This window comes from Atractosteus spatula, chromosome 7, assembly GCF_055471065.1.
Source record: "Atractosteus spatula isolate fAtrSpa1 chromosome 7, fAtrSpa1.hap1, whole genome shotgun sequence".
In the NCBI taxonomy this organism is placed as follows: Eukaryota; Metazoa; Chordata; class Actinopteri; order Semionotiformes; family Lepisosteidae; genus Atractosteus; species Atractosteus spatula.
In genome coordinates, this window is record NC_142712.1 from 63,533,258 (window position 1) to 63,550,877 (window position 17,620).

Here is a 17,620-nt window from a genome sequence, read left to right on the forward strand (position 1 = left end):
GGGGAAATTTGGCCAGGATACTGGGATTAACACCCTTACTGTTTAAAAAAAAAACTGCAATTTTTAATGACTACAGAGAGTCAGGATCCTTGTTTTACATCTCATTTGACAGAGATCTCCTTTTTTACAGTATAGTGTCCCTGTCACTATACTGGGGCATTAGGACCAACACAGACAGCAGGGTGAGTGCCCCCTGCTGGCCCCACTAACACCTCTTCTAGCAGCAGCCTTAGTTAGGTCTCCCATTCAGATACTGGCCAGGCTCACACCTGCTTCAGCTGATTTCCAATTGTGAATTGCAGGGTGATATAGCTGCTGATATATATAAATAATACATTACCTTGCAAGGTGTGGTGATTTTTAATTGCTAATAGGACGTTTTGGAATGCGCTGCTTGCAAACCCGGTTATGCAGATCCACGGAAACTTCTTTATTTGTTGGTGTAATTATTCATTAGTAGGCATTTTTGTGCTAATAGTGTATCGCAACATCTAAGTGTTAAACTGATATGCAGTTGACACTTAAATTGTATACAATTACTAGATCTTAAATCTAACACGGGCAATAAAGCACGGGATTATGTTTTTGGAAGTTTGGAATTTGGGAAATTTTCGTGCGTTGAATGTATCCTACTCGTGAACAAAGTAATTCGCGGGTGTTTCATACCCTCTGGCTAGGTGGCGCTGTCAGAGGAATGAAGACTATATCAGGGTGCAGACACTCTTGGTGAGTCAACGCTCCTCGGTTGTTTTGAATTATTTTGAATACGCCTGCGCAGTACCCCTTGAAAAGCAGCGGGGCTATGGAGACTAATTACGGTGCTTGGTTTTGGTGACGCTTTTTCTGACTTCTCGTACAGTAGATGCAGAATTTGTGCAGGCTTCCGTGATTGTAGTGTTGTAAAAGCTTACTTGCTGCTATTAGTACTAAGTATTAGTATTAGTACTAAGTTGTCTGTCAGAAGTGAGAAGTAAATCCTGTACTTGGCGAAGGTGCATTGTTACGCGTGTGCAAATATTTATTTTTTGATGCCTTGGTTTGGGTTCGGATTTAATGTCTTTGGGCAGATAGCACCTCTTCCATTGCAGTTAAGCAAGACAGAAGAAACCGTGCCCAATGGGGGTGTGAGAGTCCTGGTTCCGACCAGGCTCAGTTGCTGTGGCAGTCATGAAGAGACGCCGGTCGAGGGGCAAGGGGAACGCTGTCCTCAGGTCCGAGCGAGCTGGAGCAGAAGAGCTGTGCTCCATCGGAGAGGTATAAGATAGGATGCAAGTCTTACATACCTCGTACAATCGAAGGAAAACTGGAGACTTCTTGCATTTACGTGCAGAATTCTTATCGTGCGAGGGTCTACATTGGCGTGCAGGAACGTGTCATTTTTTCGAGGGTATTGTGAAATTTTAAAGGATTTTTATAATGTGTCAGCTGAAATAAAAAGTTTTGGCACTTATAATTACATAGATGTGTGCAACTACTGATTTTAATTTTTAAGAAGGAAGAAAATGGTTTTCTGAAGTCCATCCTTAAATAACAACTAACAACCGACTGCACCTACAAAAATACTACACCTATATCCAAAATAAGCTCACAATCATTCATCTACAGTATGTCCTAACATCTCTAAAAAATGGCACTGAAACATGCTTTCCAAAATAGTCTTGTTATGGCTGTGCATCAGTTGCAAAGTCAGACTTTATATTTTAATTCGAAAGCCTGGTTTGTTCCAGGTGATGGACCCGTCTGTCTGACAGGCTTTGGAACAGATCCTCCCAGCTTTGTGTCAAGAACAAAGGGTTGCCTGGATGCCCTCGTTAGTGAGAGGTTGTTGACGCTGGCTTTCGCAGACAGAGTGGAATGCTGGGACATGGAGGGCAAGTCTATCTGGAAGATGGAGTGCTCCAGTCCGGATACTGTAGGTAGTTCTTTCAGCTTTGTGTCTGGAAGTTTAAGTGTTCAGTTAACATATTGTGAGCCAACTAATGTTTTTTGAAAGAGGATTCTTTCTTGTAATCATTCAGGAATTAAAAATTTCACCCAAACTCTTGTAACAATGCTGTTATATGTTAATATTAGTCTGATATGTTAGTCTGTTTTTTACTGCTCAGTGGAAAAAAGAGTTTTGCTTTTTCCTTCCTTGCTGAAGAATGATTTCTTAAATGGAGATTGAATGACTTTTACGGTTTCTTTCACATAGATGTAAAATGTCTCTTTTTCTCTTTTGCTTCAGCTTTGCCACTGGTTCCCGGAGGCTATGTAGCTGCATATGTCCCTTTCTATCGTCCCTTGTCTCCAAAGCTCTGTGCTCACAAGCTGGCTCTGGGCACTGAGCATGCGGTGCTGCTGACTGCCACTGGAGCTGTGTACACCTGGGGCTCCGGGAGGTGAGAGCAGGAGAGCAGGACGTGCAGGCACAGATGGCCACTTCGGTTCATCATTGATCAGAAACCGCACTGCTACCAGTCACAGTGATCCAGGAACGTCATTACCCACTAATGGCAGCGATGTGCATCAGCTTGATGTCTTAAAACACATAGGTTTTCAGTTATTTAGTCAGCTTGCAATATCATCGGAAATCAGACTGAATACAACCCACATGAGAAATGGGGGGGAAAAAAGCTTAAAAAAACTGAGAGAACACAATTTGTCCATTGTTTTCCTGTCTGACCTTTAACGGCAGTATTACCCTAAATCGGGGATGGAAGACTACAGTGTTCAAGACCTGTAGGGCCATTGGGGTTAAGTTTCCCCTGTGATCTTAATTATTTGAAAAGAATCAGTCAGATCGCCTGTTTTTTTCTGGTCTTAATCAGTGTGCTGGTTGAGCAGTACTTATTAAACATGCAGGATTGTGGCCTTCGAGGACGGGAGCTGCCCACCCCTGCTTAAACAGATTAATAATAATAATAATCGCTTACACTTATATAGCTCTTTTCTGGACACTCCACTCAAAGCGCTTTACAGGTAATGGGGATCCCCTCCACCACCACCAGTGTGCAGCCCCACCTGGATGATGCGATGGCAGCCATAGTGCGCCAGAACGCTCCCCACACACCAGCTATCAGTGGGGAGGAGAGCAGCGTAATGAAGCCAATTCAGAGATGGGGATTATTAGGAGGCCATGATTGGTAAGGGCCAATGGGAAATTTGGCCAGGGGTTACACCCCTACTCCTTTCAAAAAACACCCTGGGATTTTTAATGATCACCACAGCTTAAAAAGCTCTTCCATCTTCCCGAAGCTCATGCCGCCCTGACCCGGCTGCTTTGTTGTGTTTGCAGCCACGGCCAGCTGGGGCACGGGGGGCTGGACGACCAGGCCGAGCCTCAGGTTGTGGAGGCGCTGTGGGGTCTGTCCATGAGGGACGTGGCCGCAGGGGGCTGGCACTCGGCCTGCATCAGTGGTAAGGACCATGCCTGTGCGCCCAGTTTCTCAAGGACCACTTGTGCGAGAGAAGGGCGGCTGTCGCCGTGTGTTGGGGGGTCTGTGTGTTAGAGAGCAGTGTGTGGTTTTCCCTCAGTGACCTGTCGGTCTTGTCTGTTTCTTCCCTGACCAGCAGGGGGAGACCTGTATATGTGGGGCTGGAATGACAGAGGCCAGCTGGGGCTGCCCTCTCGGGGCCTGAGAGCAGAGCAGCAGCACCGAAGCAGTGGAGCAGGCGGGAGTAAGGCCCCTCGAACTCAGACCAACTGACCCTGATAGAGCATCTGTAGAGTGGTCTTTATATACTTAACTAGGCTGTTGAGGGTTGGGGAAAAAACATGTGAGTGTGTGTGTATACATATATATGCACACACTGTCCTTATTAATACTGTATAGTAAAACCTCAGTATTCGCTAGGGTTAGGTACCTTGAAGTCTTCATGAAGGGTGAATTTGCGTATTCTGGACTTATGGGGAAAACAGGGTATGATTCTGAGGCTCGTGAAACAAGCATTTCTGGAATAATATTTTAAAAAAAACTTTTAACTGTTTCAGAAATAGCGTTAGTAATTATTGGTAGTTTTTGTAATGAAAATGAGTACTGCAAACTTAAAAATGCAGTTTTCCTTCTATAATTCAAGTTATTGTATGTGCAAATAAAATAGATGTGATATCCCTTGTCTGTATTAGTTTTTATACTTAGTAGAGTGCATTTTCTTTACTTTTTACATTGCTTTTATGTCTATTATAAATGCAGTGATACTGTACTTTAATAGTTTACTGTACTTTATTGCACCAAAATAATAACAGACAAGAAAGTTAATTAAGTGTACTCACTCCCTTCCCACTCAACTAACTCCTATTCTTGCTATTTTTCTAATTCTCATGTAAGAACTGAAGACTGTCATAACATAGTATGTGACCACTGAGGTATTTGTTATGTAACACTTCTTTAATTTGGCAGCACACAACCGAGTTACATACAGGCATTACTCTGATAACAGATCTGCATACAATGCACATCTAATGCTTTCTTGAAGGAAGCTGAACACATGCACAGCCCATGATACACTGCTACCCAAACATGCCAACTTTGTGATAACCAGGCTGTGCCTTTACCGCAGAGTGATGAAGGATGGGTGAAGTAGATCTGTAGGAAGAAGATGAGCAAGTGGGTGCTTGCATTTAATCTCCTACTGCGCAGTACATGAACGGGAGGATTTGGTCTGAGAACGTGGAAAAAGTGGTCACTAATACTTTTCACCTAGTTGTTGAAAACACGAATCCAGAATTTGCAAATATTGAGGTTTTACTGTATTTCTTATTAAAGTTCTTTTTCATTAATTAATTAGATAGCTGCGGGCACTTGACCCAGCTATCTGGACAGATGCTGAAATTACCTAGAAATCAGCAGTAACATGCAGTGAGGTGGCCAGGCGATATGCTGGTGATGTAGTGTTGGAAATTGTGCATGATGCATGCTGGTTTTGTTTTTGTATTTGTAAAAATTGATGCCTTTTAATACAGCAGGAAGTGGCAGGATGATGAGAGAGCAGGATGCGAAAAGTGACGTCTTCATCTCAATCCAGGCGTTCCCTGCCCTGGTGGACCTGCCTCAGGGGTCAGAGGTCACCAGAGCTAGTTGTGGGTCACGCCACACAGCAGCAGTTGCATGTAGGTAACAAAAATGTCTCTTTGGCAGTGTACGCATTTTTCACTGTGACGCTTGGTAGACAAGTTAAAAATAACATAAGACAGTTAGCATTAAATAAATGTTTAACAATTTCAGTATTTTCAGATTATGCAAATTCATAATGTATCTGTGTTTTATTACTGTGACATCAAGGTTAAAACCATTTATTTTCTTCAAATTAATTTAATGAGGATTAATGATGTTTTTCACCTGCAGTAATTTGTATTAATAAAGACTATATGACGTGTAAATAAAATGTAAATCATTTTTTATGGTTTAGGTACTGGTGATCTCTACACATGGGGCTGGGGTAAGTTTAACAGCGTTGCCAAACCAGCTGTTTTATCACTTATTCTGTTGAGCATGATTGGGCTTGCAGTTATCATGGGACTTTAGACAAAGGTGCATTATTCCTGTGAACTTTGAACTTTGAAGAATCCATTTAGTATTTATGTTTTCAAGGATAATAAAAGTCCACTCTAAGGGTACAAGAGAAAACAGGTTTTAGGAATAAACTAAATAATTAACTAGTCTCTCCCCTCTGTTGTATTGTGCTGTATTGTAAGGCTCTTGGTGTTGCAGGTGATTATGGACAGCTCGGCCAGGCAGCTCCACACAGTTCAGACCAGCCTGCCCGTGTGGACTACTTCACTGAACAGAGCCTGCGGGTGGTGGATGTGGTGTGTGGGCCCTGGAACACCTTTGTCTATACAGAAGAGAAAAAAGCCATGCTTTTGTGATGTACAGTAAGCTCCATCCCACAAGCCTGCTGTTTCTGGATTTTTATTCAGCTCTTTAGCCTAGGAAGATAGCAGATGTTGATGCAGTAGTTTTAATATGAAGCTGTGTCTTCTGCTCTGCGATGTAACAGTGATGCTTTGTTCCATTGTTACATAGCTTTTGAATCATGAATATTGAAGAGAAAACTTGGGAATCTTAGAAATAATGACTTTATTTTGAATATTTGCTTAATGACAGGAATAGGTCACCATGTAAGTCTAAGTCTATGAAATAAAATACAGAACTAGAAAACTTGACCTTTGCCTCCTACTTGGATGTGAAAGATATTTACAAGTGTGAAGTGTACTAATCACCATTAATTTTCCATGGACAATTAATACAAGATTTGTAGACTTTCTGGAGTGTCTTGTTTTAAAACTAAACTTTAATTTACTCAGTATTGAGTTGTGTAGGTGCATTTGTACAGTGAGAACACAATTTTGTTCAGAGAAAAATCTTGTTTTTACTTGTTAATCCTGCAAAAACATTGCACACATAAGAAGAAGAAAATGTTTTATTGCACGAGAGGGTATTAAGATCATGTATAAAATAGATAACGGCATTTTCATAGTAGAACTACATTCATCTACAAAAAGTTAAGGTTCTAAAAATATTAAAAGAATTTATTATAATTTAAGGCACAAGATGGAGCTCCATTGTATAAAAAGTTAAAATTTGCAGTTTGAAATGCTGTCATCCTGCCTGTCAGGAAGAGGACCAAGAGATGGCTTGCTTGCAGTGGCTCCGACTTTCCCAGGGCAGCCAGCTCACAGGATAATTCTAAATGAGCTTCAGAAATACAAGAGGTCTGTTAGCCATACTGCCTCATCCAACCAGCCAGTGCCAGAAAAGCCACTTATTGCTGGTAAGGGGTACAGCAGCCAAGAGCCTATGCTGGAGGCACAGATCTAAAAGAGGGTGACTGTAGGTTGGGCATACACACATTTGAGAGATGCCAGTTAACCTAGCCTCCAGAAGGTAGAAGGAAACTGGAACACCTGGCAGAAACCCACATGAAAACAGGGAGAATGTGCCACTCCATAGGCTGGAATCACACCCAGGAGCTGTTAGGAAGGAGCACCAACTGCCAACGCTGTCAGTCAGTTTATTCTGCAATTCCACTGGTTTATTTTTTAAGTCATAACTTAAAGTCATAACTTCTTTTTGGCTAATACAAGATAATAGGTATATATATTTTAGTCATGAGTGATTTTAATTGATGGAAATGTATAGATATAATTTTTTGAAAGTGTTCTCTTCTAATGTAAAAAAGTATTTTGTATTTAATATTTTTCCATATACCATCTAATTTTTCCTGAATTAATTTACTCCACAAACATTTTACCATGTGCATCCAATGTTGATTTTCACCATGAAGTAATGTAGCTCTGAAGATTAAAATTAGGTGTTTAAAATCTCTTACCCAACAAAATCAGGTGATCTTGAGATGACATGCTGGAATTCTGAGAGATTCACAGTTCCATCTTTGTCAATATCGGACTCCTCAAGGATCTAAGGTTTGTTTAAAATTAGTTAAGGTGTTGAACACTAACTTGACATTGTTAGTAATACATTCTACAATATGATTTCATTCATTCACTCACTTTCAGTCTGTCCTGTTCAGCATCATGGCAGTTACAATCTGCTTTTACCATTAATCAGTACTGTAACGTTTTGCTTGTTTGCCTTCTCTCTCTTGGTACAATGAATGTAAAACACCCTCACCAAAGTGCCATCAAAATGTATTTCTACAATTTCATTTACAACTATATAGTTCAATAGAACAGAATTTGGGAAGACAGTGTATTAATCTGATTTCAGAGAAAGTCTGTTAAACAGGCTGAGTGAGAGGCAAGGCTGTACTCTCTGTCAACTTACATTGGAAATAAGCTGTCTCATCTCCTCTGCGCTCAGACGAGTCTCATCTGTGTCTCCAGTCAGGCAGTTCACCAGCTTCTCTAGGTCAGCCCGATCCAGAGTCCCATCATCGTCGAAGTCTGATCCATAAAAAAAAAACCCCAGAGAAAAAGATTAACAGTGTCTTGAATCTTGCAGCGAGTTTTAAAATAATCTGATTGTCCCTGCTCAACAACACGGTTTAGTATTCCTGTTGGGAGAATAAAAATAAAGATATAAATGCTACTTTACTTTCAGTGGTAAAAGTTGTTTACCTAGTAGACTTTAGATATACATTTCTGTGCCAACAATTCTTACCATTCTTAGGGCTCCACTAAATGCTCTATTAAATCGCAATTTGACCAAACTGCAATACTTTTGCACTTTTGATCTTCACAATTTGGAAAAAAAAGCTTTGACTTCAGCTGTTCAGAGCTTTAAGCCATAATATACCTTTGATTTCATATACCAGCATTTACTAAAAGCTTTTACCAAATATCCGGAAGGCATAGTGTGATTTGATCTCGGGGGTAGCCGAGTCGCTGAAGGCACTCAGGAGGTCTAGGAAGTCCTCAAATGACAGGCTGCCATCTTTATTTTCTGAGGTGGAGAACACAAGACAGATCCTCTGCCGGAATGGATTACACTGGTGAGGGAGAAAAACATTAAAATCATAAGGAATGCTGCAGGGGAGAGGAGCTCATTCGGCCCATCTAGTTGCATCTCCCACGTATAATAAAGTCCGCATTCAACAGGCATCAGAGGTTTATTTGTACGAGGCAGAATAGCTGAAGAAGAGACAATTCGGAACTTGTTCTGCTTCATGACAGAAAAGCCCCCCAGCTCTTTTCCCGACAGCAGGGTGTGTCTTACATGGTACAGTACATTAGACTGGAGTGCAAGCTGAACTTCACCTTTTCTTATGTGCTGTGAATATCTAAGACCAGTGAGTATACTAAATGTACCTCAAGAAAACAAAAGTTATTTAAAGTTGAATGTCTGAACTTCCAACTTTAAAAAATATCCACAATCCTGGTGTTGAAGGGATTTGCATTACAATACCTTTAGTTCTGGTAGAGTAAGGATCTTTTCCATGGATACCCTGGAATTTGGAAATTGCCTCTCTTCTCTGGTAAGGAGCTCGGTGAATTTCCTGTGGGCACTGAAAACAAATGAAAAAAAAGGATGGTAGAAGCCAAGTAGAAAACACTGCAGATTTAAAAATCCAGAGTCTGTTTCAAACAAGGATAACAGGCATTTTTAATGACCACAGAGAATCAGGAACTCGGTTTTTACGTCTCATCCGAAGAACGGCGACTGTTTACACTATAGTGTCCCCGTCACTATACTGGGGCATTAGGACCCACATGGACAGCAGGGTGAGCGCTCTGTGGATAGCACCACAGGAATTGACCCCAGTTGCTGCGAGTCAGCAAAGTTAATGAGGTCTGGTTATATAAAAGACTTTCACAAGGTTAGTATTTTTGGAAGCAATATGGGCGATTGCTTGAGTTTGACAATAACAGAAGGAAAAGGTGTCTATCTAGAATCTACTAATTCTAAACAATATCACACAGCATTGTCCTTGTACGTTTTCATGTATTCAGATCCCTGTAGTCACCTTGTCTAAGGCTGGGGACTGACAATATTGAATTATATAAATGTGCTTGAAGTGCAGGTGAAATTCAGCCTGGAGTTCTAGAGAGCAAAGTCCATTTTCACCAGGAAGTAACAGTTGCTCCTCAGATAACATTATCATCTAGTCTACACCAACAGGATTACAGCAAGATAATAAAATTCCAAAAATGAAAGTGTACTTACAGTAGAATTTCTTGCTTTGTTAAAAATGTCAGCTCCTGAAATGCAAAATATCAACAAATTATTTTTATTAGATATATATGGAAATTAAAGCAGTATGTATTGTTTACTTTGTGTTTAAAATGTATTTTTATTAATTCATTTTCTAGTTTTAAGTTATTAATCTATAATCAGTTATCAATACAAATGTGAAGAAATTAATTATTTAATAATGCAAAAGGTATACTTTCAAAAGCAAGTGTATTAAAAAAACATGAATCAAAATTATTTCTGATGTGTGTACATCAAGTTTTTCTTTCTGTAAAAATCTTGTTAATGTGCTAATATGAAACAATGTTCATGAACAATGGATAAATTTGTAGTGTCATGTGAAAAGGGTTACATGGGTAATGAAACGGCATAATAACCACATTATTTACTGTAAGTTATTAAAGATAACGTATCACTTGTAATTGACAAACTCACAAAGGTATTATCAGGAAAATGACAAGTTTTTTTGTAGCAGGTGCACTGATGTTTTATTGAACACATATAACTTAGGTAAATGCATTATATTGACTGACAATTGACATCAACATGGGGTCAGCTGTGAAAGTGACTGGACAGTAGCAGGAGTGACCATCTTTGGAAGCAATGCTAGGTGTACGTCTGTGATCAATTCCATGGATCAGGTTAAATGTGCTCCTTTCTTTGATTCTGCCCCAATTCTTTCTTAATGTCTGAAAACGTACAAGGCTGGCCACTGGTCTCTGTGCCCTAGATGCCACACAGTACCAGCTCATGTGACAAATGTTGAGTGGGATTCCGGTCTGGAAAGTATTAACTAGTATCCACGGCATAAATGTCACATTCCCATCCGGCAGGAAGCATCTGTGTGCTAGGTTACACGAGCAGTACGAGGATGTGCACGGTCGTGCTAGAACGCTGGATGAGCCCGCAGAGGCAGCGGGTGAGGTCCTGGCATTTGACCGCCTTTACACTCTTGATAAGCTCAACATATTCACTTGCTTATATTCAACACGTTAAATGGACTAATTTTCCGTTATCAATTGACTGATCATTCACTAATTACGTTAAGATTTAGATCTTACGCAAAGTTAGTCATTCGAGTGTATCACGGTTAGTTATGAATGATCAGTTAATCAAAATGACATAGTAAACATTTAATCAATATCCAACATCCGTACATTTATTTTTCTAAAGCCATGCTTACATAAATAGAGTGATAAGTTTTTGTATATATTCTCTTTGGCTATCAACTCGTTATTTTATCACAACAAAGCACACCCTTAATATTATTCCAAGAACCTTTAAAATAAATAATTTATAATTCGACCAGTTACCTGATATTCTGACAGTAAGTCTTTTGGTAATTTGCTCGCTGCTGTCCCCATAGTTTGCTGAAACTAAAATCAAATAAAAGTTCAGACCCAACTTTTTTCACGTCGAAATCGAATATAGAAGTTTTGCTAAACTTTCTCCACTTCCTCTTCCTGTAATGACGTAACAGTTGCCATAGAAACGGATTTACAAAAGAAGCCGTCGCACGAAGTTGTGTGAGGCCTATGCTTAGGCTGTACGTATTTGTATAACCCTATCTGAAGAATTTTGATAATTTTTTTTTTCTACTGTACATAACATCGTTAATATTGGTAATAGTGGTTAATATTGGTAAGATCTCAATTTGTTGTCATTGTGTTTTATTATAAATATTTAAATCTTTATTAATATTGTAGCGCCCTCGCCCGGCGGTGAGGAGGAAGCGCACCTAGGCGCTCAGGGTACCGCGAAGCAGGCTGGGAGTTGTAGGCGGGGGGGAGTCTGAGGGTCAGCACGATGACCAGCAGCTGACCCTGCTTATGTAAACAGTGTTATATTAGTTTAAGTGTCCTGTGTAGCTTTGTAAGTGTATAGTCTTCTGTTAACGAGTTACCACCCTCACCGGGTGTACGTGTTCCGTCGGTCCCCTTATGTGTGCGTAAAACCTGTGTTCGGTTTCGGTTTGAATGGGAGAATAAAGCAGTCATTTGTCTCGCTATGTCGTCTCCACTTGTCTTTTGTCCTGCGTGAACTCGAAAACGCTACAATATGTATTGAAACGTATTTGGGTTAATTAAATATATCTTAAAACTTATTTGGGTATGTTCATTAGTATTACTCATGCAGTGCTTTCATTTTGAATTATTTACAATTATGTTTATGTAATAAGATATATATCTTATTTTAGCTTCTAACTAGTGGTTTCCCACACCTATTTAACTCTGTTCCTAGACTAACTGATATTCTCTGCGAGACTATCCCGTGATTTGTTTTTCTCAAAACGAATATTCTTTTTAGGATTTCTCTTTTTCTTCAGGCGGTTTAGTGGTAACCACTATGGGGTCCTCCACTTACTTACGCATTAATGATGTCATCAATATAGGACGGTGGCGTCTCCCTGTTCCTGGTTTACCGGTGTCCAGGAACTCGGAGCAGGTTTCGTGAGTGGAGCTCAGACCCAGACTGAAACGTTTAGCTTAATGGAAACGACTCACATCCACCAGTTTCTGTACAGTGACAAACATTTTGTCAACAATGTCTGTTGGCCGGGCGATTCCAACAAATGCCAAAATTCACAGTTTCTGTCTAAATTCGATTTAACACTAAGGTCCGCTTGGACTGAAAAGATGGCCCAGGGGCTATTTCGATACCACCTCGGGGATTTACAGACACGGATTCTACCTGGTCCACATCGCTTTGTGGCTCAGTTAAATATCTTACGGGGCAAGGAACGCAGGAAACCGCAAGAGATACTAAGCATCTCCCAGAGGTTTGACGCAAAACAGTTTCACTTCAATAAAATACAGCCAGGGGAGATCGTTTTTGAATTGTGTAAGCAAAATGCGTGTGACACGAGTGAAGGCGATGAAACCAGAGAGGGGAAAACATGTTCTTACCACAACGGTACCGAAGATGATCTTGCCCGCAGCCTAGTCGTGATTAACGTGAGCCCGCTGGAAGTCGGCCACTGTTTGCTCATTCCCGACCCGAGCCGGTGTCTGCCCCAGATTCTCACTCCTGGCGCTGTTCGGATCGGAATCGAGGCGGTTTTATTGAGTTCCCACCCGGGCTTTCGAGTAGGATTTAACAGCCTGGGCGCATTCGCGTCTGTCAACCATTTACACCTCCACGGCTACTACCTGGACCATGAACTCCGGATTGAATCCGCCCGCACCGAGCCACTCATACCTCAAAGGGGCTTTCATCTCCTTCCAGAATTTCCCGCCGGATTCATGTTTTACACAGACGGCGAGGGTTTGCATGCAACCGTCGAATACGTTTGTAAGCTCACTGACAGTTTAGTGGAAAGGAACATCGCTCACAACCTCTTCCTAACCCGTGGCCGCCCGCCTGGGGATCATCCTCATCCGGACTCGGTCCGTCCCGGTGTCCGTATAGTCGTGTGGCCTCGGATCTCCTGTTTCGGAGCGAAAGAGGAGTCTGCCTTCAACGTGGCCCTCTGTGAGCTTGCAGGACATTTGCCATTTAAGAACCAGGAGGACTTTGAAACGATAGAGGAGGACGATGTGAAACGCATAATCGAGAAATACCTCTTTCCTGAAAATAAATTCATTGCGTTACAGGCAGAACTAAAGCATCTGTTGAACGATTAGCCCCATTAAACAGTAAAATGTCGTACAATTAATTAGACCATACTGTATGTACTGTAAGTCCCGTGTAAATATCAAAGTAATGAAAAGGTGAATCGATTCGATTGCACATTTAGTTAACATTAACAATTAATTTTTTAAAATTGCAGACATTAGCACTGTTCTTGACATCAGAACAGAGAAATCTTGGTTTTACTGTGAATACCTGAAACGCGGTTATGATTTCTGTCATATTTTGCTGCTCGTGTCTTTATTCTCTACCTTGCGTCACATCTTGTGGGTTCAGCAGTTTATGCTGATATATGATTAACTTTAGCATATATCATATTTTTTTCATATAAGACCATAAGAAAGGTCAAAAACGAGAAGAGGTCAAACGACCCATTTAGATAGCTGGGTTGCAAGTAGCTCTTTATTCATCCCTGCATCTCATCCTGCAGTTTCTGAAAGGAGACGAGGTGTCAGCTTCAGCAACACGACTCAGTGGCTTGTTCGAGACTCGTGACAGCCCTTTGTGTAAAATAATTTCCTCTTTTCTTTGTTTGGAAAGCACTGTCAGTGATTGCACTACTGTAACATTGTTAAAATTGGCTTTGAAGTTGTCATGCTTCATTGTGACAATTTAGGATTGTTTTAATTCAGTCGCCTTGGATAAAGGTCGTTGCAAATGCATCGATATTAAAATTTCACATTCCTGTATAATGTCTGTGTTTGTTTTTAAGACGTTATCTGATCTCTCAATACTTTTGTTTAAGAATATTAAGAATATATGTTATATTACGAAATCATTAATATCTGGATACTGCGTTTTAATTTCAGATAAACAGCAAAACCGGAAAGCGACACCACCAGCAGGGGGCGACAACGTGCCTTTAGTACTTTAAATATAGTATTAGGAATAGCTTTTTTGTTATTAATTTCAACAGCGTTGTAGGAGGGAGCGGACAGCAGGGAGAATTGTGGGATTTAGTGGCTGTGAAGCATGGAACAGATATTTTGTGCACTGTAGGCAGGATATAATGCATATAGCTGCATTTTCTAACCACTTTATCCAATACAGAAATGTAAATTTAAAATTTCTATCCCAGAAATGAATGGGCACGATGCAGGGTATCCCTGGACAGGATGCCAGTCCATCACAGGGCACACACAAACACAAAGGCACACACTCACACCAGGCCAAACTTTCCCAGAAGCCAATGAACCTACCAATATGTCTGTTGACTGTGGGAGGAGACCAGAGCACCTGGAGGAAACCCATAAAAGCACAAGGAGAACATACAAACTCCTCATTGATAGCACCCCAGGAATTGAACCCAGGGCCCCAACGCTGCAAGGTAACAATGATAAACACTGTGCCATCATGCTGCCCTGAAAACTTTAACAGCACAACACAAATTTGTATTGAACTACTAAGTGTGTCACACAGAATTGCATGCATCTATTTTTTTCTGTTCTGTGAGCAGACAAACTCTTAACAATGAAGTGCAACGAAAACCGAGAGCAAGAGATCAGGCCGAGAGCTCAAGCGGGGATCAGGATCTTGGCCAGTGAGGTTTGTGCTGGTGCACTCGTTTCCAGGTGGTTATGTACCGTACCGGCGTCGCACAGCTCTTCAGGGCTGCCTGCTGCCTCTGTTGCGTTGTCTGTTCCAGTGTTTTTCGCACTTGGTGCAGTGTCTGGATCAGGGAGCGGTTCTCCTGCAGCAGAGCCTCCCATTCTGCTCGTGCAGCTCTGCTCCGCCTCCTTGCTCGGTCTCGCTGCAGCTCTGCAACACTGAGCTCCAACTCAAGCATCTGCAGTCTGGCATGGAGGAGGCAAAACCAGTCAGCAGCAGAAGGCTTCTCATGGTTTAATCAAGCCCAGATACCAATATTCAGTCTCCCACCACTTCTCCTTAATAATTGTAAGAATCCTACAAATCCTTCAGGGCTCAGATTGACTTTGGACTCTACCTCATTAGGTATTGCTGTTTAGTGATCTCCATTGTCCTCCTGAGAAACAGCGCCTCCTCCTGGTAACCCTGCTGTAACTGCTGGTCAAGGAACTCGGCCTCTCTCCTCAACCTGCTTTCCCTGGTCACATCCTCCTGCTGGCCTGAAGCACAGAGAGACAGACCTGGACAGATGAAGGCTTCCGTATGCACTGAGTACAGCAATTTTATTTTTTGATCACCTCATCTTTAAAACCTGAGTGATTCAAACCTACTGCAGAGTAAACTCCATGCTGTCCTTTCAAATGATTCCTGTGGTCAGAGTGAAAGAAGATAGGCAGTAAAGAACGTTAACCATCCCCCAGTGGTGTGTGTTGCAATTACAGATATGAAATCCCCCAGTTCTGCCAAGGGTGACTGCTGTGCTGGTAACATTTGCACAACACAACCATACATTTATTTTCCCGCTATCAGCCCATCAGATAGTCCAAATAGCCCCAATTGTAGATGATGATACTTGGCTTTGTACTCTGCTGTAGATAGTCAGAGGTAAACAGCCATCTCAAGCAATTGGGTGAGATAATTCTGCTACACAAGAACCCCTAAAGGTGCTTACCAAGCCTCTTTTTCACCCAGGAGGTGTGGGCGTGGTCAGCCTGCAGGGAGTCTTCACTCTGGGCCAGGGCCTTGCAATGCCCCCAGAACATCCTGCCTTTGCCTAGCTCCATCATTGATCACAGTGCTGTGGTTGTTGCTCCAAGGCACGGTGTCTCTGAAAAACAATAGGGGGCAGTGTGCAGTAACACTTCGCTTCACTACCAGAACAGTTCCACTTCCTGAGCCCTCAGATGTCCCATGAGTCTGATCACGTTACCTAAAGTATTTAATACACAATGAAAATGCTTCTAAAACAATGATCTACACAAGTGTACCTGTGCATAACAATAAATAATCAGAGCTTCACTGTGTTAATATAAAGCAATTAAATATGGCTGCAGAAATCTTAATTGCTGTTTATCTTAATGTGTCTGGTTACACAGCACATAGTTTCAGTGGGTTAACCAGATCATAGGGCTTTTAGTTTCCAATAACCAAGCATTTCTAGTTCCAGAAACCAAAGCACCTAATAAAATATATAGTAGTACTATTTTCCTGAGATAAGTTGCTAAAACCTTGATTTCTGCGCTCTTGATGTGTGAGATTTCCTTCTGTGAAACCATACTGTTCATCACATCTTTGAAACTCCGTAATGGGATCCCTGCCTGTGTTATTATACACCATGACAGGTGTGACACTCTCCGATTGGTTTCCTGATGACCAGTGACATTTTGTGAATAGAATGTGACATATGAATAGAATATTGCATGAGATAACATTTCATTTTTACACAAAACTATTCCACAATGATAAGGTATTTGTCTTAGAAAGCCATTTTATCCTAATTTCTATGACTATTTCCAATACTGTAAATATACATCTATATTACCTTAACAATTATTATTAAATGAAGATTTATTGTTTGCTTTACAATATTAAAATATCATATATATCTCAAAAGGGTGTTTTTATCTTTATAAAGTTTTCAGAATCTTTAATGAAATTAAATCAATACAGTTAAAACTGATGTTCTTTTTCTCTCAGCAAAAAATGTTAACCTTCTTGGCGATGAACTGAAAACACTCTGTCACACAAGGGCTGTACTCTGACACCCAGGAGTGAAATAACCACTGACAAGTACAAGTAGTGATTCACTTTTTATTGTATGAGACACTTTTTATGCCTGCTGATCACCCTTATGTGTAACTTGGAATTATACAGTTATATCACAAATGCACAGCACAATTTGCTAAGCCTGATTTATGTTAAAGTTTATTTCATGATTTCTACTTGTATATGAACAACAGAATTCTAACAAGGCACAGATTATCAGAACCTTGCTGATAAAAAAATTGTAATGAAAGACTTCTGACAAATATTAATGCTTCCTTCTTTTTGGAATGCAATTCTGAAGATAAAATGCTTGCTCTTTCTCGTGTTTAGATGCTTTTAACAGTTAAAACAGTAATAGATTTGAATGCCATATTTTCTCGTTCAAGGAGACAATACCGCATGCAGAGAGAGAGCTCCATTGCCCTTACCATGCAGTCTCAGCTAGGACAGAAGCATTTACCTGCACTGGAATGGCTTCTGAGAGCTGGCGTTTTTATGTCTGATGGACGATTTAAGCATTCCTAGGAGGAAAATGAAGAAAGATGACAGTTTAATAACTACAAAGTGCCAGAAAGCCATCTTGTACAATTTCAGAAAACACAGAACCCATTATAGAGCATACTTAAAGGTGCAGAAAGCTTAATGTAAAAGTGTCTCCAGGAAGAAAAGCTCATTTGACAACTCTGGACAGCCACGTGGTGAATCCTCACAGGCAGAGAATG

The 17,620-nt window shown here is 40.9% G+C and overlaps 3 protein-coding genes across 6 annotated transcripts; 2 read left to right on the top strand and 1 right to left on the bottom strand.

Moving 5' to 3' along the window:
• Positions 1-743: 743 nt before the first annotated feature.
• On the top strand, positions 744-6,143 carry rccd1 (RCC1 domain containing 1). 4 transcript variants are annotated; one of them, XM_088922300.1, is made up of 8 exons: positions 744-1,254; positions 1,728-1,916; positions 2,228-2,381; positions 3,278-3,399; positions 3,553-3,660; positions 4,946-5,092; positions 5,392-5,421; positions 5,694-6,143. In XM_088922300.1, exons 1-8 carry the CDS (start codon positions 1,029-1,031, stop codon positions 5,849-5,851), a joined length of 1,134 nt encoding a protein of 377 aa, XP_088778426.1. In that variant the 5' UTR covers positions 744-1,028; the 3' UTR covers positions 5,852-6,143. The 4 variants fall into 4 exon arrangements, with proteins under 4 accessions (XP_088778426.1, XP_088778427.1, XP_088778428.1 ...); XM_088922301.1 differs by having other exon boundaries at positions 748-1,254; positions 3,556-3,660; XM_088922302.1 differs by lacking the exon at positions 3,553-3,660 and having other exon boundaries at positions 748-1,254.
• Positions 6,144-6,390: 247 nt separating this feature from the next.
• Positions 6,391-11,084, bottom strand: cib1 (calcium and integrin binding 1 (calmyrin)). Its single transcript, XM_088922304.1, has 7 exons — positions 10,949-11,084; positions 9,609-9,643; positions 8,850-8,949; positions 8,280-8,433; positions 7,770-7,888; positions 7,315-7,403; positions 6,391-6,680 (listed from the first exon to the last, which is right to left on the bottom strand). Exons 1-7 carry the CDS (start codon positions 10,997-10,999, stop codon positions 6,659-6,661), a joined length of 570 nt encoding a protein of 189 aa, XP_088778430.1. The 5' UTR covers positions 11,000-11,084; the 3' UTR covers positions 6,391-6,658.
• A 998-nt stretch (positions 11,085-12,082) lies between these two features.
• Positions 12,083-13,950, top strand: gdpgp1 (GDP-D-glucose phosphorylase 1). The gene has a single exon (XM_088921572.1). It carries the CDS (start codon positions 12,125-12,127, stop codon positions 13,256-13,258), a length of 1,134 nt encoding a protein of 377 aa, XP_088777698.1. The 5' UTR covers positions 12,083-12,124; the 3' UTR covers positions 13,259-13,950.
• Positions 13,951-17,620: the final 3,670 nt, after the last annotated feature.